Source organism: Diabrotica virgifera, chromosome 2, assembly GCF_917563875.1.
Source record: "Diabrotica virgifera virgifera chromosome 2, PGI_DIABVI_V3a".
Classification (NCBI taxonomy): Eukaryota; Metazoa; Arthropoda; class Insecta; order Coleoptera; family Chrysomelidae; genus Diabrotica; species Diabrotica virgifera.
Genome location: NC_065444.1, coordinates 147,783,632 through 147,806,867, shown reverse-complemented (window position 1 = coordinate 147,806,867; position 23,236 = coordinate 147,783,632). Strand labels below are relative to the sequence as shown.

Sequence of the window (23,236 nt, the reverse complement as noted above, 5' to 3'; positions counted from 1 at the left end):
ATATTTATTTTTGAGAGCTTTGATAAACCTAACTTAAATGTTAATATTATAAACTTTAAAATGGCGAATCCAAAATGCGGATTTTCTAAAAAGAACATAAAAAGAACATTTTTCTAAAACATTTATTGTGTTTATTTTTAACAGGTTTTTGAATCTGAATTAAAGATTAAAAATTTAAATTTCAAAATGGCGGATCCAAAATGGCGAATATTTAAATGAAAAACAAGTAGAATCCAATCAAACAAATATGAAATTTCATTCTTAAAAAAAGATAAACAAATAATTTTCACAATAATATTAAAAATTAAAATGTATTAGAAAGAAAGAACAAATTATTCAAAATCTATCTCTTCAATATTCAAAAAATTGTTGCAATGGGATAATAAATAAAAAAGTTATTCTTAGTAAAAAGCTCTGCATATTCTAAAACTTTAAATACAATCATAAAACATCTATTTTTATCTATTTTGTACAAGATATGTCAATAAATAAAAATTTCAGTTAGGAATAAAATACCTATATTTTTCATAATACTGTAAATTGTTATTATGGAAAGTTGTTCAGAATTAAAAACGATGTGTCAATATGCAATTACACTCTTCCAATCGAAATATTGTGAACTATAAAGGTACATATTTATTGAGCGAAATATAATTTTTTTACATAGTATGCATAGGTATTACCTCGTATAATATTGATAAAATATAATATTTTATATTTGCATATTAAGTGTTAGACTATGCACAGCTATTTATGACGAATAACTTTCTTCATAAAATTAATAATAAATCAGTTATCATAAATAATAAGTGAAAATTTAATGATGGGTATAATTAATTTGAAACAATATTAAAAAAAAACAAATTTTCGATTAGAAGGATCTAATTACATATTGGAACATAGTTTTTAATTCCAAATAACTTTTCTTTATAAAAATTTTCGATATTGTGAAATATAAAGGTACTTTACTCTTGAGTGAAATTCATATTTTTTGACATACCTCGTACAAAATTAACAAAATTTGATATTTTATGGTTGGATCTTATGTTATATAAGATGCAGAGTGTTTTATAAAGAATAACTTTTTTTCGTAAAACTGATATTAAAAAAGTTATCAATAGGTTCCAAGTTACGCAGGCATACTGTATAAGAGCCAAAAAATTTTTTTTTGTTGAATATTTATTATTGTTGAAGCTTATTATTAAATATATTTTAGGTAAGTTTTACAGAAAAAAGTTTTGATCACTCTGTATATACATTTTTTCAGCTGGTAATTTTCGGTTTTTGTATTACATTTTTGTTATCTTTCTTAGTTTTCTCAAAAAGAAATTGTTTATTTCATTTTTAAACTAAAATAATTTAGTACTTTTTAAATATTACATCCTAAGCTTTAAGAAAATATCAAAAAAATTTTATTAGATTTATTTAAGCTTGAGTAATACCGTTTTAAAGTGGTGGGAATTCTGTAAAACTACGAAGTTTTCAAAAATTACATTTTTTGAGACAGCGTATTATTTGAATTAAATTTTTGAGATTTTTTTTTGAATGAAACATCGTTTAGTAAGATGATTGAGAGGTAAGTTGTGCATATTTGAGAGTTTTATAAGTAAAATTTTATTAGTTACACATTTTTAAATCATTTTTAAACAAGATTCATGTAAGGCTCACTTTCCGCCCACACCGTACTTACGTTCATACATTTTATTTCTTTTTATTACAACCGTAAGATAGCTTATTTCATCTTCTTTCATGTCCAGTTTGTAAAATTTCTTTTGATCCATTAGTTAAAGAATTACATTAAAAAAACTCAACCGTGCACTCCTTCCAACGCTAGTTTACAGTGCGCCAATGTGTGTGAGAAGGGTGACTTAGGCGTTATAAATAAAAAATTACAGAAGCTAGAGATTTAATTTTAGAAAAATCTTTGTATAAGGTTTTTTTTGTAAAATTTTCTGAATTTTTCAATGGTCAAGTCAGATTTATTCTAAAAATTATATTTTCGAAGTTATTTAAAAAAACATCTAACTTCGCTGTTCATTTGTTTAATAAAAAATGAAGCACCCACTTCTCGAGTAGAACTTTTTGATATGTTGTTTATTAAACATTTCTTAACGAAATTACAAAAAGTTTTATCTTGTTTGATTTTTTCCGAAGTGAAAATCTAAATGCACTCCCCTAAATAATGTTTACGCGGGCCGAAAAAATTGATTTTTATAATTTGTTTTAAATTTTTTTTAAAATAAATGTGGCAATAACTCCGGAATTTTGGTATTTAGGTATAGAGAATAGAACATGAAAAATAATCAGTATTTGTTAAGGACTTTAAAACGCAAAAAATATACCGGGTATTTCATTTGAAATAAGAAAGTTCATTAGATTTCCAGAAAACGGAAGATCAGACAACAATATAATTAGCACTATAATATCGGCCGCATTAGAAAACCCCTAGCTACCAAATAATTGACTGTTTCCATACATAAAACTCACTCTGTATATACAGTTTGGATTCTTTTCGATTCAGAGGTGTTCAGGTAGCCGCATTGAATAAGTCTAGAGACAGAAACGGATGTCTGGGGATGCTGAACCAGCTCTGAATCGAAAGGAAACATAAACTGTCTTTCACTTTCATCTTTACTCAGATTTTTGAGTCCTAGGAACTAACTTGACCTTTTCCTAGACGAATGAAGCGAAATGTGACTGCATTTGATAGAGTCCTTTTCGCTTTCTTTATTCGTTGTCTCTTGTCTTATAAATTGTAAAAGTCATAGAATTAGGATGTTACCAGAAGGTAGTTTCACGAAAAGTTTTCTGATTTAAATTATTATTTATTAATTTATTATTTTTAATAAATTTTGCATTTCAACTTTTCATCTTTTCTATAATTATTTAAATTATTATTAAAATCTAATTTATAATTTTACTTAATATTGAAAATGTTTTATCACCAGGTAATTCTCGTCTCGGATCGACGACGTGGCTTGCTGTCGGGCATCTGGCGCATCCGCGAGTGGTGCGTGGCTTGGTGGCACTCCGGGAGGGAGGACAGTAGCGACACTGAGGAAGAGAGCCCTAGTGAACAGGGACAGGGGTGTATCACCCCTGTTTCTCTGGACACACCGTTGCAAAGCTCCGTTTCGAGGTGCACGTCGCTCAACGTTATCAGGTTTGTTTTCTTTTTAATAAAACACTTAGTAAATGTGCAAAGCAGAAGATACCAACACCCGAATTTTTTAGGGCGTTAAAAAGTGCTTTAAAATGTTTTGATTGAAATATAGTAAAAACAATAAGAAATATCCAATTGAACACAAATCATTGCTGTATGAAAATATTGCTGATCGTTTACTTATTTACCGCACTAGTGCGGGAAAGTAGATAATATGTATATTACAATACATGCAATAAACTAATATTTAGATATGATTTAATAATTTATTTCAAATTTGTCTTATTTTGTTCATATTTTAATGAAATTAAGATAATCCGTTGAAATAGATTTATTTTGACATAATATTATTCAAAAGTCTAATCAGTAAACAACAACACTGGTTTTGAATTGTCGTCATTGAAACCAATTTTATTTTATTGAACATTTGGTTTTATCAACTTTGTCAGAAATCGTATTGAACAATTCAAAGATCAGCTTGCATCAGTGATTTATTTTCAAAATGCCACGAATTGCTCGTTTACATTTAGTAATATTACCGAACAATAAGTAAAGACATTCTTGTTTTTCCAAATGATTATTTGCATTTATATTTGTGTATTACGTATTGTTGTATGTTATATTTACTCGTAAATAAAAATTGATATAACTCTCTTTGTTGTGGCTTTTTTCCAAACTTACGGCCGTAGAGAATTATTGTTTCTTAATCATGCAGAAAGTGTCTTTCCCGCACTCGACTGCTTGCCCAAACTCCGCTATCGCGTCGTTCGGGACAAGTATCGCTTTCCGCACTAGTTAGGAAAATAGCTATAACACTCGCTAAAATTTCCTTGATCAAATAGAAATAGTTATTTTTCTACGACCTTGTTAAAACAGCCACTGTCCGGCATGAATTTCATTTCCGAAAGTTACACTTTCCCGCTCGCCGTGGGGGAAAGTAGAATACCTTGTAATATGGCATTATAACATATTACAATACATGCAATAAACTAATATTTAGTTAATATTTACTAATTTATTTCAAATTTATCTTATTGTGTTCATGCTTTAATGAAATTAACGCGATAATTCGTTGAAATAGAATTATTTTGACATAATATTCAAAAGTCAAATCAGTAAACAATAAAAATGGTTTTTAATCGTTGTCATGGAAACCAATATCGTGATCATGGTAACCAATTTTATTGAAAGTTTGGTTTTGACATCTTGCCTAAGAACGTATTAATTTGTGTATTTGTTGTGGCTTTTTTCCAAACGTACGGCCCTAGAAAAAATATTGTTCCTAACTCATGCGGAAAGTGTTTTTCCACAGTCGACTGCTTGTCCGAACTCCGCCATAACGTCGTTCGGGTCACCGACAGTCTCGTGCCGTACGTTTGGAAAAAAACCACAAAAAAATAGAGTTATATCAATTTTTATTTAGGAGTGAAAATACACAAATTAATTCTTTGACAAGGTTGTCAAAACCAAATTTTCAATATAATTAGTTATTCAAAACCATTGTTATTGTCTACTGATTTGACTTTTGAATATTATGTCAAAATAATTTTATGTCATCGAATTATCGCGTTCATTTCATTAAAACATGAACACAATAAGATAAATTTGAAATAAATTAGTAAATAATATCTAAATACTAGTTTATTGTATGTATTCTATTATATTACATATTAATATGCCATATTACAAGGTATTCTACTTTCCCGCACGGCGTGCGGGAAAATTTACTTTCCCGCTTACCACGCGGAAAAGTGCAACTTTCGGAAACGAAACGCGTGCGGGAAAATGGCTGTTTTAGCACGGCCGTAGAAAATAGTTATTGATGAAAGAGTTCGTGAAGTATGCTTTTTGCACTAACTCCGCTGTCGCCCTTGCTCTAAACATCACGTAAGTTTGCAAAAAGTATTTCACGCAGAGTATCATACAATATTTCATACAAATAAAAAAACTGTAACTCTTCGTCACTGGAATTCATTTCTATTCTACAATTTTTAGAACTTTGAAATTTAAAAAATCTAACTTCTTTCAAACCACAAAACTGTCAAAAACTTTGGTTGTAATTTATTGCTCACATATCATTACCATGACAACGCGAAAGATAAGGATATTTGATAATATAATATAATATAATATAATATAATATAATATAATATAATATAATATAATATAATATAATATAATATAATATAATATAATATAATAAAATATAATATAATATAATATAATATAATATAATATAATATAATATAATATAATATAATATAATATAATATAATATAATATAATATAATATAATATTACATTATATTATATTGAATACAAAATTCTTAATTGTATACCAAAAAATGCGCAATAACTCTCTCTTAAAACCTACCAAATTTTATTTGCATATCTCATCCGGTTTTAGAGCAATAAATAAATCGTCAGTTTGTAAGAAAAAATTCAACATCCCGTATCTCGGAAACGAAGCATTGGCGGACATATGTTTATAAAGCAAACGGTCATTATTTTTTCATGCAGAATTGCCCCTTAAAGTTTGTCGCACTTATTTAGACACTCCCTGTATTGAGGAAGAACGTTGCTAGTTGTTCTTTTGTTGTAACTTTCCGTTGTAACTTCGTTGTAACTTTTTTAATATCCAACGTAAGCGAATGAATCAAAAAGCAAAATGTTAAAAAAGCCTAAGGCTACAGCCAAGTTTTAATTTTAATATTTTATATACGCTAGAATATTCCACAAGGTGTTCCAAACTTTGAGGAAAAAACACACTATCATTGTTACACCCGGTATACAATGACACTTATCTGTTTAGCAACTATATTACTACATATATCGATATTATTGAAGAACAAAGCTATAACATACTAAAAGATTACTTAACTCGGACAAGAGGTTAAGAAAATACGAGACATCAAAAATGTCCCATTTTTAAGTTGGTGCTTTAATTTTGATGCTTAGTGTATATTATTATTGTACTTCAACTCAAACTTTTCACATGCACGAAATTATTCACGAATTACTTTTTATACTAGGTCTCTTTTTAACTCGTAGAAACTAGTCTCGCAAAATTAGGCCGCTTTTCCAGATAAATCACAATAAGTTAAACAAGGAAGACAATAAAGAATGTCTTTGATAGCTTATGAATTGTGACGTTCATAATTTTCAATGACAACAATAGTTTATTGCTTTATTTGCATGTATTATTTATTTGGTTTTACAAATCAATAAAGTTCTATTTATTTATCAATAAAATTTATTTGGTTTTATATTTATAAAAACATAAATATAATATTTCAGTTAAATAAAGGAAAAGTTGCAATACTGACTTTTGAGTCCCCAGACAAAGACGAGAATTAGTAATATCGTAGAGTTGATAACTCAATTTGTGAAATATTTGCACTTGTGTCACTGTTTCCCTAAAGGCACAGTACATTAAAAATATTAATCATTTATTTCTGTAATTCACTCGATAGTTTTGTATTTCTCAACCTTAAGTACCTATATCTTAATAATCTATCTTCTTAACAATATAAATTTTTTTGTTGTGACTGTTTTAATTTATTTATTACTGTTCTATATTTAGCTTTATTTTTCTTACCTTTATAGTTAATGTTTGGTCCACCGAGCTCCTCAATAGCGAAAAAGAATTAAATACTTCAATAAAATAACCTTATAAAATTGTACGTTCACAGGATAATAGCCATTTCCTAATTATTACCACTGTCACTCTGACAGTGTATCTATGATCTACACATCGACGTACGTTTCACTTCAGTTTTTGATTTAACTTGTTTGAAAACAAATTGTGACGCCTGCGAAAAGTTAGAGTGGAAGAACAATATATTATACTACATTATATTAAATTCTCTGACACGCTCAAAGTTAAAGTCATCGGTAGTGATATTATGTTTGATTCTATCTCTGTTTTGTTTATTATAGCTCATACGCATACTTCGTTTTACTTTCATTGATTGGGGGATCCATCTTCTCTGCTTCCTTATCGAACCTGACCAATGTCTCCTTCATCCAGTGGCGGAGTCAAGGGGGGGGGGCGATTGGCTAAATTTCTATGAAAAATAAATGAATAAATGAATGTTTTTATTATCTTTACATATAACTTGGTTTAAGAGGGGCTGATCGCCTCCATCGCCCTCCCCTGGATCCGCCACACCCTTCATCCTTAAGCTGGTGTTTCTTATTAGATCGATATCGTCTGCAAATACCAACAGTAATTTTGGTCCTTCTCGACAAAATACTGTAGTCGGTTTTTCGATTCTTTCTTTTCTGATCATATGTTCCAGAGCTAATTTTAAGAGTGGTAGTGAAAGTGCATTTTCCTCTTTTAGTCCATTGTTTATTTCAAATATCTCCGATTATTGTTGTCCAACTGTCACCTTACATCGTAGACGTTCCATGCACACTCGTAATAAATTGACTAGTTTTTTTTAACCAAGTTCCTATATCGCTGTTCACAGTCTAACCTACATACTCTGTCAAATGCCTATTTAAAATATATGAGTATTTGATGATGCTCACGATCAAACTCCGAGCATATCAATCATAATTATCAAATAATTATGTGGCACAATATGTTTATCACTGTTTTTGTATAGGATTAATCACTGTTTTGTATCACCTAATAAAATTTCAACACCTTTTAATTCTTGGTACTATGGATTAGATAGATCTTTCTGTATTCGTATAACAGGCATGATGTGCATTTTCTAAATAAAATTCGCCAAACTTTCAGACTCAGTGTACATTCCTTAGAGAGAAAAACCAATAGAACTCTTTTCATGTAAGTAATTCTGAAAATATCGACTGATTACATTCAGCAGAGAGTACACCGAGACAGCAAACTGACAATAGATAGGTGCATCGAAATATTGCAGTTGTCGCAAAATATAAAAGACTGTTCCTTGCTAGAAAATATGAGTTTGCCGTTGTATGATGTCCCTTAGGAGTTTTATATGGCAATAAATAGAATTTGGGTCGGCTTGTGAGTGTTCTGAATTGACCAACAACAAAGATAAAGTTGTGTATATGCTATATAACACAAGAAAAATCTTTATTTTATCAACACACATTGATACTGGATAAATAATAATATAAACTTTATAGGCAGAAGTGTGATATCTTGTGTTATATTGAGAATCTTGAAATCTCGATATAGGTTTTCATATGTTTAGGTGTTCATAGCTAATATTTCTGCATCTTGGGGAATAAATAATAATTGTACAATTATTATACAATTGTACAATAATTATACAATTATTATTAACAAAATAATAGAAATCAGTAAAGATCCCATCAGATATAAAATAGAAATTGATGGTACTATATTGAACAAGTAATGGAACTAAAATACCTTAGAATTACATTGTCAAGTTACGGAGACCTGGACAAAGAAGTGAGAAATCAAGTACAAAAAGCAAATAGACTGGCAGGATGCCTTAATAACACTATATGGCTAAACCGACATATTAATATTGATATGAAGTCAAGAATTTATAAAGCCAGTGTAAGACCAATAATGACATATGCATCAAAAACAAGACCCAAAACAGCCACTACACAAAGACTACTGGAAACTGTAGAGATGAGAGTACTAAGAAGAATTACAGGAAATACACTGAGAGATCGAAAGAGGAGTGAAGATATTAGAAGACAACGTAACGTACAGTGTATAAACGAATGAACACTATATAGAAAAAAAGAATGGAACAAACACATTATCAGAATGGGGGAGACACGTGTGGTCAAAATAGCAAATGATAAATAACCAATCGGTAGAAGAAGTATCGGCGGATCGCTTAAAAAATGGAGTGACAAGCTTCCATAGAAGTATCGATCCGCCAGTGAACAAGCAGAACTGCTTATAAAGAGGAAGAAGAAGAAGAAGAAGAAGAAAAAGAAGAAGAACAAGAAGAAGAAGAAGAATAAGAAGAAGAAGAAGAATAATTGTTCGATATTCGACCTTCACCGAGCGTCAAATTTTCCTTTAGCAGAATTTTGCTAACAAGTAAGTTATAATTAAAGAAGTGGAGGAAGATATGTGGAGTTACATACATTCATATAATACCTACCTAGTCAATAGACCCTACTAGTCCAGGGTAATAAGGTTTTTTTCATGACACTTGAACAGCCAGGATACTGAAGCGTTTTTTCGACAGGTAATACCTATAAGAGCAAATTGTAACTATTTCCTGCGTAGGATCTGGCGGCCATTTTTATTTATAAACAATTAAATATAAAAAATGGCATTTTTCATTCTTTTTTGAAATCAATGGAAAACAGGGAAGCTTATGGTTTTTTTTTTTTTTTTTTAGTACAAATATCTTCGAGATTATGAAAAAAGCTTCATTTCGACATTAATAAACGTCAAATACGGTTGCATCTAAAATAGCTCCAGAAAAAATTAATTTTTTAGTAGTTTAACTTAAATTAATTTTATAGTGGTTTTAATTATCATTGATAAGAAGTTTCAGTCGTATGGGTTAAACAGCCTAGGCTTCTTTTCACGGTGTTTAACTTTTGTGTGAACAGTTTAAAATTGGCCATTGGCCATGGTTAAACGTACCTAAATATTGACATTCAGCTTGCAGTTTTTGTGACAATTAAAACATTTAAATTTCATCGTGGGTAAAAACATTTACATATTGTAGAATAGTGATACAAAAGTGAAAATATTCTCCCCAGATGGGGGAGAATATAAAAAAGACGCCAGTGTGCGAACTAAATACTGCTGAAGTTATTAGTGATAGTAATCAAGACATGGATACAGGAACTATCACCACAAATTCTTCTGCTACAAGGGAGGTAAAACTTTTTAATATTAATTGTAATAGTTACGACTTTCAAAATTGTTGTGTTTATGTTGAGAAGACCAATGATCAGAATATTTCCCGTTTGCATCCAATGGTTGTTGCAGATATTTTACATCAAAAATTAAAGATTAATAATATTAAGCAAATTAAAAGTATAGGAAGAAACCGTGTTAAAGTAATCCTCAAATCTATTTTGGATGCAAACAATTTAGTCAATAATAGTCACTTAAAGGACGATAATTTAAAAGCGTACATTCCAAATCACCTCTTGGAAATCAAAGGACTGATACGCGATGTTGATACCAAATATAATATTGACTATTTGAAAAAATATATGAGCTCTAGTTCACCAATTATTGATATTAAAAGAATGCACAGGAAAGTAGAAAAGGATGGAAATACAGAATACGTCCCTAGACGTAATGTTATAATTACTTTTGAAGGCAATTGTTTGCCAAACTATGTTGTGATAAATTATGTATTTTTCCAAGTGGAAAAATTGTTGGGTAAAGTGACGCAATGTTATAAATGCCTCAAATATGGACATATTTCTAGACAGTGTAAAGGTACACAGGAATACTGTATACAATGTGGACAAATTAAAAATGACATACATACATGTGATGAAACAAAAAAGTATTGCATACACTGTAAAACTGATAAGCACATATCGATCTCTAAAAACTGTCCTTTTTTCGAACATCAAAAAAAAAATAAAAAATATCATGATTGAACATAAAATCTCATATTTGGAGGCAAAAAATTTGAGTGACTCATCATTTTCTGGTCTTATTTCTAATAACAGATTTGAAATATTGTCAAATTCAGACAAAGAATTTCCAAAATTAACTAACTCCTCTGAAGTTAGTACATCTCCTTATTTCAAGCCATTGAGGCCTCACCTACAGAAACCCAAAAGTTTTAGTCAACCAAGCTGTAGTACATCAAGCACTGAGTATAGTGCAAATAAAAAAAGAAAAGTATCATCTCCAACTTCCGAAGATCCTACACCATATCTCATCCCTTTCAGATTTGGACCGTCTCAACCTTTACCTCCCTTAAATAAGGAAAGTTTTCCTAATACAGACAATGATAAAAATAAGTTAGTAGATTCCTTAGTACTTCTTTTCTCAAGTTTTATTCAAAATATTAATTGTTTAGAAGAGGCAAAATCACTTGACATGAATTTGTTAGCCAAAGGTATTAATAATGTTCTAGATAATATTTTAAAAAATAACTCATCTAATGACGAACAAATCTAAACTCAAAATAATACAATGGAATGCTCGATCAGCTGTTGCTAACAAAAACAGCCTTATTAACTTTTTAATAACCGAAGATATTGACATAGCTTTAATAAGTGAAACTTGGTTTAAACGGGATGTTGTATATATTTATAGAGGTTATAATGTGATACGCGAAGATCGCGATGACGGCTATTCTGGAGTTGCTATTTTAATTAAAACCGGTATTCCTTTTGAGCGCATAACAATTAAAAAAAATTATATTCAAGACTTGCTTGCTTGTGGTATTAAAATCAACTATAAACAAAGTTATTTAAGTTTACTCTCTGTATATAGGTGCCCAAAAACTAAAACCAAAACCGAAGATTGGGATAAGTTATTTTCTCAACTAAAACACCCTTGTATCATTGGAGGAGATATGAATGCACATAATTCTTTGTGGGGCTCATATAAAAATGATAATATAGGCCATCAAATTGTGGAGACAATTCAGAATTTAGATTATGTAGTAATGAATAATGGACAACCAACTTGCCAAACGAGTCCAGGAAACTCAGATTCCATGATTGATGTCACGTTTTGCTCACCATCCCTTTTTGATAAAACTTCGTGGTCTGTAGATCTTGATACCTTGGGATCAAATCATTTCGTTATAAAGGTTGTGATCGATGTCTTGGGAACTTATGCTAATACCATTTATCCCAGTACTAAGTGGAACATTAAAAAAGCAAATTGGTCATTATACTCTCAGCTTGTTGATACCTTATTAAACGAAAAACCTCACACATCCTTAAATACCCAAGAAAAATATAATTTCCTTATTGACTGTATTAATGAAGCTTCTAAACAATCTATTTCTGAATATAAACCATTTAAATGCAAACGGACTCCCCCTCCGTGGTGGGATTCGGAATGTGATCAATCCGTTGCAGAAAGAAAGAAGGCATTAATAAACTATAAAAACAATTCTTCTCCTGAAAATTTTTGTAAATGCAAAGAAGTAAATGCTCGTGTCAAAAAATTCCTGAAATTAAAGGCCAAACAAAGTTGGGTTGCATGGTGTTCAAAATTAAATAAACAAACTCCATCTAGTCTTATTTGGAATCAAGCAAGAAAAATGAATAGGAAAAAAGTTAATTTTTCATTACCTCTAAGTAATTCATGGGTAGACGATTTTTTCGATAAAATAGCTCCACCTTACGTAAATAACCAGTTAGATGTTATTAATTCTAAAACGCTTCCATCTGATCAGAATCATTTTCTCCTTACACCTTTTTCGAGAACTGAATTAGATTTTGCCCTTGATAATCGCGTTAGTACCTCACCAGGATACGATGCAATCAAATATCCTATGATACAACATTTACCAGATAACGCAAAACAATTACTTTTAAATATATTTGACCAGATAATTATTGAAGGCAACAGCATAATAGATTTTAAGCGTATTATAATCGTTCCTATTCCCAAACCGGGGAAAGACCCTAAATTAGCTGAAGCTTACCGACCGATATCATTATTATCATGTATATTGAAGACTCTCGAACGGATGGTTAAGATTAGGTTGGATTGGTGGCTAAGGGATCAAAATCCTTTACCCGCTAACCAACATGGTTTTAAAAAAGGTTATGGAACTTTAGATTCCTTAACAACTCTTGTTGTAGACATTCAGAACAGTTTTTCCAGGAACAGTTATGTGCCCGCTTTATTTTTAGACATCGAAGGTGCTTATGACTCTGTCTCTCTTTCAATTCTCCAAGAAAAAATGATTACATTTTTTAATATTCCATCACAGTTTGCTTCTAACATTGTAAACCTGTATAAAAATAGAATAATTTATTTAAAAAATAATCATACTCTTATAGGCCCTAGACTTAATAATAAAGGATTACCTCAGGGCTCCGTTTTGAGCCCTATTTTATTTAACATTTACACAGCAGATCTACACAACATCACTATTAACAATATTGCATTTAATGTTGTACAATATGCTGACGATTTCTGTTTGTACACAGAACACAAGAAATATCAGCAATCCATTGAAAACTTGAATAGTGTCTATGGTCTCCATAAAAAATGGTTTATTGAAAATGGTTTTGAATTATCATGCAGTAAATCACAAGTTTGTTTATTTACCAGACATAACTTTCCTAATATTAGCACAATCACCTTAGGTGGGCATAAATTTTCTTTTAAAAATAAAATTAAATATCTTGGAATGATACTCGACCAAAAATTGACCTGGAAGTTACATATTGACGACATGTTGAACAGGTGTAATAAGGGAATAAACTTTCTTAAATCAATTAATAGAACTTGGTGGGGATCGGATGTTGAAGTAAGTTTATTATTTTATAAAGCTTACATACGATCTATTTTCGATTACGGCAGTGTTTTGTATGGATCAGCAAGTAATGCACTACTAAACAAAATCAATGTTTTACATAATTCAGCCTTACGAATATGTCTAGGAGCTATGAGATCCACTCCAGTACAAGCTTTATATTTGGAAGCCTTGGAACCTCCTTTAAATCTAAGACGAAGTTTTTTGTCCAAAAAATATTTAATGAAAGTATACTTAATTAACCCTCTTCTATACCAAAAAATAGTGACTTTAAGTTGCCATGATCTAACCAATAAATATTGGCAAAAAAAGAAATCTCCCTTACTGTGTGAAGCTTATAATCAAAATATAGTACTCTTAAAAAATATAGATAAAACGAACGACTTATTCAAAAACTACGCGTACTCTTCTTTCTTTTCTCCTACAGATATTATTGTACCAAATTATAGTGAAAACATATATTTAAATAAAAATATTCTTTTATCCATAACGAATAGTTACAATGAGTCAATAGCTCTATATACAGATGCGTCTAAATCTGCAGATGGAACTGGATGCGCCTTTTTTATACCATCGGGACATATAGAAAAGAAATTCAAACTGAAACCGGAGACTTCGATTTATACAGCAGAGGCTATTGCAATATATGAAGCTTTACTATATGTAGCTGAATTTGATTTCGCCCATATTATAATTTTGTCTGACTCCTTAGCAGTATTGAAATCTCTTGGTAAATATGGACCCCCAAACATCCAAGACTGCCCATACATTTATAAAATTAAACATATTAAACAAAATCTTTTAACCAAAGGAATCAATGTACATTTTATCTGGATTAAAGCACACGCAGGATTTGAACATAATGAGTATGTCGACTTATTAGCCAAAGAAATCGTTTCATCCGATACCAGTATTCTACATAAAATAACACTGACTGATAGTATAATCTCTTTCAAGTCAACACTGCATCGGGAGTGGAGCTACCAGTGGAAGGAATACTCTTTTGTGAATCAAAATAGATACTCGTTAATTCAGCCCGATATTCCCAAATTTCCTTGGTACAAGTCTTGTAGAGCTTCTAGAAAGTACATAACTTCTATTATTAGAGTACGATTCGGGCACGCATGTTATCCAAAGCATTTATTTAAAATACAGGTTTTGGATAATGATAAATGTGAGCATTGTGAAGAGGAAAGTGATTTAGATCATATATTTTTTGGTTGTTCTAAAAATACAATTTACTCATCTAAATTAATAAATGATTTATTAAAATGTAAAGTAGCAACTCCTTGGAATATACTATATTTATTATCACTTGGTTCTGTAGATGTATACAACTCTTTAATTAACTTTTTAAAAGACAGCAAATTATCATTATAATTCCCTTAAACATTTATAATTAATACCTTTGGTAGTTAGTAGTTTTAGCTGTTAAGCTTAGTGTTACTTAATACCTTTTAGTTGTTATCTTTGTTTTAAACCTGTTTTGTATAACTTGATAACTTGTATTCCTTATGTGTCTGGCAGTATGACGGTAAGTCTAAGCCAAAATAAAAAAAAAAATGAAAAAAGCTTTAAAATTACGTATTACAAAGTTTGATATACTCATTTATTGTTAATTTAATGGGGAAAAATTCGGAATTGCAAAAAAAATTATTTTCGCAATAACTGTTGTAAAAATTAGTGTACAGCTTTGAAACTTTTGTCAAATAAGGATTCTTTGGTGCTTAATACGTGATAAAAATTTCAAAGCGATCTATTCAATGGTTTAAATTTTATTCAAATTGTTTATCCCAGAAAGCATTATTTTTGCAATAACATAAGTCAGAAGAAAATGACGTTAGAACCATTCCACAGATATCAGATGAAAGAGCATGATCCATATTTTCAACTTGGTTTAAAAAAGTGAAAAAAATGCATTTATTAGTAATAAATAATTATGCAAAATTATTGTAAATCTTTCCTTATAAACATTTTATTTTGTTATATAAGAAATTATATATATTTATTACAATTTTTTATCAATTATGATATGGATAACATTACTTGGTAGTTGTGCACTCAAAACAGGGTAAAAAAGTTAATTTTTTTGGAAAAAGTTATTCAAAAAGTTTATAAATAAAAATTGACGATACTTTTGTGTAATTATTTATTGCTAATAAATGCATTTTTTATTAACTTTTTTAAACCATGTTGAAAATGTAGCTCATGCTCTTTCATTTGACACCTGTGGAATGGTTCTGTCATTTTTTTCTGACTTAAGTTATTACAAAAAATGCACTCTGGGATAAACAATTTGAATAAAATTTAAACAATTGAATGGATCGCTTTGAAATTTCTATCACATATTAAGCACCAAATAACCCTCATTTGACAAAAATTGCAGAGCTGTACACTAATTTTTACAACCATTATTGAGAAAATATTTGTTTTGCAATTCCGACTTTTTTCGCAATTATATTAACAATAAATGAGTATATCAAACTTTGTAATACGTCATTTTAAATTTTTTTTCCATAATGTCGAAAATATTTTTACTAAAATAGTAATAAGTTTCACTGTTTTCCGTTGATTTGAAAAAAAAAGGGAAGAATGCCATTGTTTGACAGTTAATTGTTTATAAATAAAAATGGCCGCCAGATGCTACGCAGGAAATAGTTATAATTTGTTCCTATAGGTATTACCTGTCGAAAAAACGCTTCCGTACCCTGCCTGCTGAAGTGTCACGAGCAGGGTATATTTTTGTCTTATTACCCTGGCCTATACTGTAAAGCAGGGGTTCCCAACCTTCTAGCAACTTCGTAACACCTGAGGTATTTTGAAGATTTTGGCGTACCATTAAACACCGGGGTGTGCTGGAATTGAAGGAAGCCCCCCTGATCCTATTTTTTTATAAACATATTGACTATCAGAAACATGTCCATTGGCTTGTTTTATTTTAATTAAATAACTAATATAACTTTATTTTTAATTACCCATTCACTTTTCTAAGACGTTATTAAGACAACAATAAATATAATTATCTATTTCTCAATTATGTTTACTAATTTTTGTTTAAAAATATAAACAGATATACGTTTATTAAAAAAAATTTGACAATAAAGGATAAATACAACAGTAATTATGCACATTATAATTTATTACTCATAGCCATACAAAAACATAGTGCAGTGGTATAAAATTATTTGTACAAACTATCATACAAAAATAATACAAATTAACAAAAATCAACAGTAGTCATTGTATATCGAGATTAATCCGAAGTTGTTGCAGTTTGCCTGTGATTAAAGTGGCAATTGCAGGAGTAATTTTATTGAACTTAATTTTATTCTTAAGTCCTCTTCAACACTTGTTAGTCTGTTTCTATTTTTATTTTTTATACACAATAAGTCAGAAAAACCAGTCTCACACAAGTAACTAGTGACAAATGGGTAAAACAGAATAGCTTGCCGGAAGGGCATTGGATACTCGGATTTACGTCTTCGTCTCATCCAGAAGTCAATTAAGGATTTCTCTTTAAAACTGTATTTCATAGAACCAAAGAATACATACTCTCCTAGAAGAAGAGTTTGAATTGAACAGATGGTCACGTTTATTTGTCCCTTGAAAATACCGTAGTCATTGTCAGGCCACATGCACCTACTCAGTAGGTGCACAAAATCCTGTGCTAAAACGTTACAGGGCAGTACCCTTCTATTAACGTTTATGTTCTTTGATAGAACTGTCTTCTGTTAGGTCGATAAATGTTTCCTGTAATTCCAACTCATTTGGTGAGGTTTTCAGATCCACTCACGTTTGGAATAATCTTCAGAGAAATATTTATTAAAACTTTCTGGAAGAGATTCCAAGTGAATAATGATTATATCAGCAACCACATCTGCCATTGGAGATATTTCGTTTTCTTCAAAAAACGATGACAGCGTAGAAAGCAGTACCTGACCCGACAAACCGCACTGACACTTTTGCAGACCAGCGTAATCGCTTGTTTCACCAACGCGGCGCGTACCACCTGAAATCTTCCCGCGTACTACCAGTGGTACGCGTACCACCGGTTGGGAACCCCTGCTGTAAAGGAAAGGAAGACTATACATACGGTGGAGTAGGTTTCTTAATCAATGAGAAAAGAAAATCACAAAAGTAAATAAATAATGGAATCTCTTACAGGGTTACAAAAATTATAATATTATCTTAAAACTAAATTCTTTAAAAAGAACATTAAACAGCTATATACAGTAAAGTAGGTACTTGAAATAATATTAATATTATATTTTAACGCCAAAATTCGAAAATAGAATCTAGACTCAGAAAACAAGATTCGAAATTTCGGATTTAGCACAAGAAACACAAGGAGCACAAGAGGACAACAACTTATAACGTTATTAAAACAAAAAACAACATGTACCTATGATATGAATACATGGTACAATAAGAAATATACAGTGAGAACGTTTTGGTTGGAATAAATTAATTTTTTTAATAAATAAATTGGAATAAATTTTAATTGAGGTATACGTTAGGGAGTTATTAAATTTAATTCTAAATCAACAAACCTCAAAGGAGGACCCAGGTATGGGTTTATCTACTTTGTATGATATGTTGGAGACTCAGCTTAGGGCTTTGGGAACACTAGGTGTTACTAGCGACAAGTGTGCAGCGATGCTTTTGCCACTTGTTGAATCCGCGCTACCTTATGAGTTGCTTAAAATTTGGGAAAGAAATAGGGCTTCTAATAATTTAAAATTTAATAATGAGTTGCAGGGTCTACTAGAGTTCCTGAAAACAGAAGTGGAGGCCGAAGAGCGTGTAAAACTTGCTCAGTCTAGTTTCACAGTTCCAAAAAGTATTGACGATAAGTATACTGTAGAAACCTTACATACAGAGAGTTTAAAAACCAAGGGTAAGCAAAAGTTTTCTTGTATTTTTTGCGAAAGCAATACACATGCCAGTCAGGACTGCATTAAAGCTCAGAAAATGACTTTAGAGCAGAAAAAATCCATTATAAGTAAAAAACGGAGTTGTTTTTCATGTTTAAAGCAGTTTCACAATTTTCGGACATGCAAAACAACTGTCAAATGTATAAAATGCGCTCGCAAGCATTTTACATTAATGTGTCCTGATTTGCATGAAAGAGGAAAGAAAAATAGAGATTTGCAAAAATCAGAATCGTTAGAAAATACATTAACAACTGTCGCTTCTGAAACTTTACTGCAAACGATCAATGGAGAGGTTAGTAAGAGTAGTAAAAGAACTTTTGCGCCGACAACTGGGAAAAGCATCGTTGCATTATGTAGAGCTGTACACAGTGTTATGCGACATAGAGTCGGTGATAAATCAAAGATCACTTACCTATGTTTCTGAAGTCGATGAGTTTGAGGTTTTAACCCCATCAAGTTTTTTAAGGCCATTGCAGGGGAATTCCGATGAGGTTGTTGATTTAGACATCGTGGATTCAGAATTTTTTAAAGGTAGGTTTCGTCATATTCAAAATTTAAGGCAAATGTTACGCGACAGATTTAGGAAAGAATACCTTGCGGAACTAATAAACTATGGTCAAAGAAGAGGAGATTCTGTGAAGATTGGTGATGTAGTAATGGTTGGTTCCGACAACGTCAAACGAATAAACTGGCCCATGGGAAAAATCATTGAAGTATATTCTGGGCAAGATGGCATCCAAAGGGTCGCAAAAGTAAAGACAAAAAATGGTGTATTGGTTCGTCCATGTCTACGACTATATAGAGTTGAAGAACTACCTGTCAATGATATTCAAGAAAATTTAAGAGAAGCCAAAGAAGAATCAACAGAACAAGATAAGACAGAAAAAGGTATAAAAGTCAAGGTATGGAAGAACATTGAAGACTCCACATAGATTCACTGCCGCCTGATTTCTGGGTCCGGAGAATGTTGAGACACTAGAATCTAGTATATACACTAGATATGATACGTTGTTGTGGGAAACCATATATAGTTTAGTTTTAAGATTAGTATATTGTTTTAAGAAGTTGTCAAATAAATTAATAAGAAAAGTCACACTTTCACGTTTCTCTCTCGGCACAAAATAAAATAAAACACACAAGAAATTACAGAAGGATTGGCATTGAGGATCTGCTTACTTCGCTATTACGTTCTCTTGGTCTTACTCTATGGTGTCGAGATAAAAGCAACTGGACAGACTACTCGAGGGGTTTGAGGTCGTTAAAAACGAATATGCCATTATAACAGACCTCTGGATCACCTGGTGCCCAAGTGCAAGAGACGTCATATTTTGGAGTTTCGAAAGCTTTCGGTATTTAATTGATGAAAACGGATTACTTACGCGTTTTTGGTGTCGCTGAACATGAATATGCCATCAGAATTGAACTCCGGAGTACCTGGTGCCCAGGATCGCTACTAAGGCACGTCATCTTCTGGCATAAAATGGATGTAAATCGATTACTCGGGAAATTTTTGAGGTTGCTGAACACGATTATGCCATTAGAATAGACCCACGGAGCACCTGGTGCCCAAGGTCATTGCAAGTGGCGTCATCTTCTGGAGTTTCAAGGGTGTTCGGCATTAAATTGATGCAAATGGATTACTGGAGGGTCTTGAGGTCGCTAAATATGCCATCAGAACTGACACCCGGAGAACTTTATGCCCAGGGTTATTGCAAGAGGCGTCATCTTCTAGAGTTTCGAGAGTCTTCGGTAATAAATTGATGCAAATGGATTACTCATGGGATTTTGGGGTTTCTGAACGCAAATACGCTATCAGATCTGACCCACGGAGCACATGGTGCCTAAGGCAGTTCACCTTATAAAGTTTCGAGAGTTTGCAGCCTTAAATTGATGCAAACGGATTACTTACTCATGGGATTTTGCGGTTGTGAGTTTCGGGAGTTTTCGGTAATAAATTGATGCAAACGGATTACTCAGGGGTTTTTGGAGTTATTGAACATAAACACGCCATTATAGCTGACACCAAAGCACCTGGTGAATAGGGCACATCATATTCGGGAGTTTCAAAAGTGTTCGGTACTCAATTGATGCAAACGGATTACTCACGGATTTTTGGGGTTGCTAAACACAAATACGCCATCAGAAGTGACACCGGAGCACCTGGGCCTACACAAGTTATCTTCTGAAGTTTCGTGGGTTTTCGGCATTAAATAGATTTAAACGGATTACTCATGGATTTTTGGGGTTGTTGAAGATGAATACGCCATCAGAACAAACACTGGAGCACCGGGTGCCTAAGGTATATCATCTTATTACACTGTGGGCTTATTCACACATTCTTAACACAATGATTTGACTGGTATAATTTTATAATTATGATGGTAGTCGCAGAAATCGATCTCTAAAGCGACTAAAATTTTGGGCAAGTGTTCAAATTGGAGAACCTTTTTTTGCCTTTTTTAACTTTTTATTGGAATGCTGGGCTATTCAATTTTTTTGCTTACTTATAAAATTTATATAAACTTTATTTATATCTGATAATGTTGTTCCTTTATTTATTTTCAGAACGATTTACTATATTTTATTATGATACTGTTATTATGCGTTGGAGTTATTATTGATCATCGTTAGACTTAGGCAAATATGCAAAAAAAAGGTATGAAATATGCGCATAAATATGCAGTATTTTACCCAAAAATATGCACGTTTATCTAGAAAATATGCATGTAACTGAAAAAAATGTTTACAGTATTTCTTATTTACAAACATATTTATAATATCTCCACATGGTGTATTAATTAACATGTATATATTTTACTAACTAAGCTAGTTAATTAAATATTTAAGTATTTAGGTATTTTTACAAATAAATAAAATCGATATTATTTCGAATTGTGGTAACAATAAATAATTATCAAATGCTGTTCAAAATTTTCTAACAAATACTTATGGCTTCTATCTGATTACATAAAAAAAACTTTTTTCAATATTAACTGATGTAATTGGGGCATTGTTCAAATTTACGATAATAGTTGGTTCTAAATTAAGTGCTTCGAAAAATGTTCCAGTTAGTACTTGAACCACTTGAGAAAGAATCTGGTAATTACCACTGTTTTTTTCCATGGCTGCTTTAAATTTTTGAAAAATTTCCTATCCAATATTTATTACTTTTTAAAACAATGATTCAAATTCTTTCTTCTAAAATGTACTGTCTTACAATGATAATTATTTTGAGGATTCCAATTGAGTAATAGTTTTCTGAATAAAACTATAGTCTGATTTTATGAATGACACCACGACACTGAACTGTCTATTTGCGGCATTTTCAAAGCACAATAATTATTCACAATTACGAAGACACGTGTTCGCGGCTTATTTTACAACAAAAGCGAAATGGGCCGTCAAAATAAAAATTTTGTAACCAAAACGTGACAAAACTGTGTACATAAGCCGTCTTTTATTAGTTACTACATTCAGGTACCCAAAATTTGAATATGTACCGAGAGATTATAAAAAAAATTAAATATTGAGATTTCCAAGCTACTTGTTACAGTAATATAAAAATATATGTATAGTTACAACCAAAATTTAAAATTATATTCACTTTATTCGCACTTATATAAAAATATGCAAAATTGGAAATTTTTGCATTTTTTATGCATTGTATGCAAAATATGCAATTTGCATATTTGCATAAGTCTAATCATCGTAATCACTAGATACTTCAGAATTCCTCATTTAAGTCATACTCGTTTTCAACAACAACAGAAACCTAAAACAGTGTCAAGTTGACAAATGCCAAAGTTATAATAATTTTTGGATCTCTTACAGAAAATATTGAATTTTGGCGGTTTTTTCGTAGATAGTGTGTTGGTTTGTGTTCCCGTTTGGTTTTTTAATTTTTTATTTGCAGTTTAGAATAGTTTACTGACAATTTAGTTCTTCTGATTAGGTAAGGTATTGGAAATTTTATTATACTATAGTATTAAGGTAATATGGACGATAAAATAGGCGGGGATCAGCCCCCGCCTAAACAGGATCTACCTGATAAAAGCGTTATGAACTCAGAAATGGATATAACAAAAAATAATGGTAAAGTTTATGATATCCAGAACAGGTATGCAGCAATAGATATAGGTCCCTTTTATGTCATTGTTGAACCAGTAGATAATAGCTATCGTTTATCACCAGTAAAAGTAGGTCATTTTCTTTTTAATAATTCTAATTTTAAAAACGAGGTTGTTGACATTAAATTAATAGGTATAAACAAAGTAAAAGTTATATTTAAAACATTCCATACAGCAAATAAAATCATTGAACATGAGGTTATTAAAAAAAATAATTTAATTGCTTACATACCTATGTTTTTTAATCACAAGAAGGGTATAATCAAAGAAATTGACACATTTTTAACTGACAAATATATATTAGATAATATTGAGAGCGAAAGAAAAGTAGTACAGGTAAAAAGAATGACGAAAAAAATACTAGGCCCAGATAAGGAAGTACAATATGTACCTAGACAAATGCTTATCGTGACATTTTAAGGTAATAATTTACCACAATATGTAAAAATAAATTTGGTCAGGTTTGTAGTAGAACCATATGTTTATCCAGTGGTCCAGTGTTTCAAATGTATAAGGTATGGACACACAGCAAAGTACTGTAGAAGTACCACAAATAAATGTAAACGATGTGGCCAAATACACGAAAATGCAGACACG

General features: G+C 31.1%; 1 protein-coding gene across 1 annotated transcript in view; it reads left to right on the top strand.

Annotated features, from left to right (window-relative positions):
* LOC114330538 (muscarinic acetylcholine receptor DM1) overlaps positions 1-23,236 on the top strand; it is a 249,754-nt gene that overhangs the window by 183,991 nt on the left and 42,527 nt on the right. Inside the window, exon 5 of the mRNA XM_050642849.1 lies at positions 2,949-3,163. Within this exon, the coding sequence (XP_050498806.1) occupies positions 2,949-3,163 (215 nt within the window). The remainder of the gene's footprint in view (positions 1-2,948; positions 3,164-23,236) is intronic.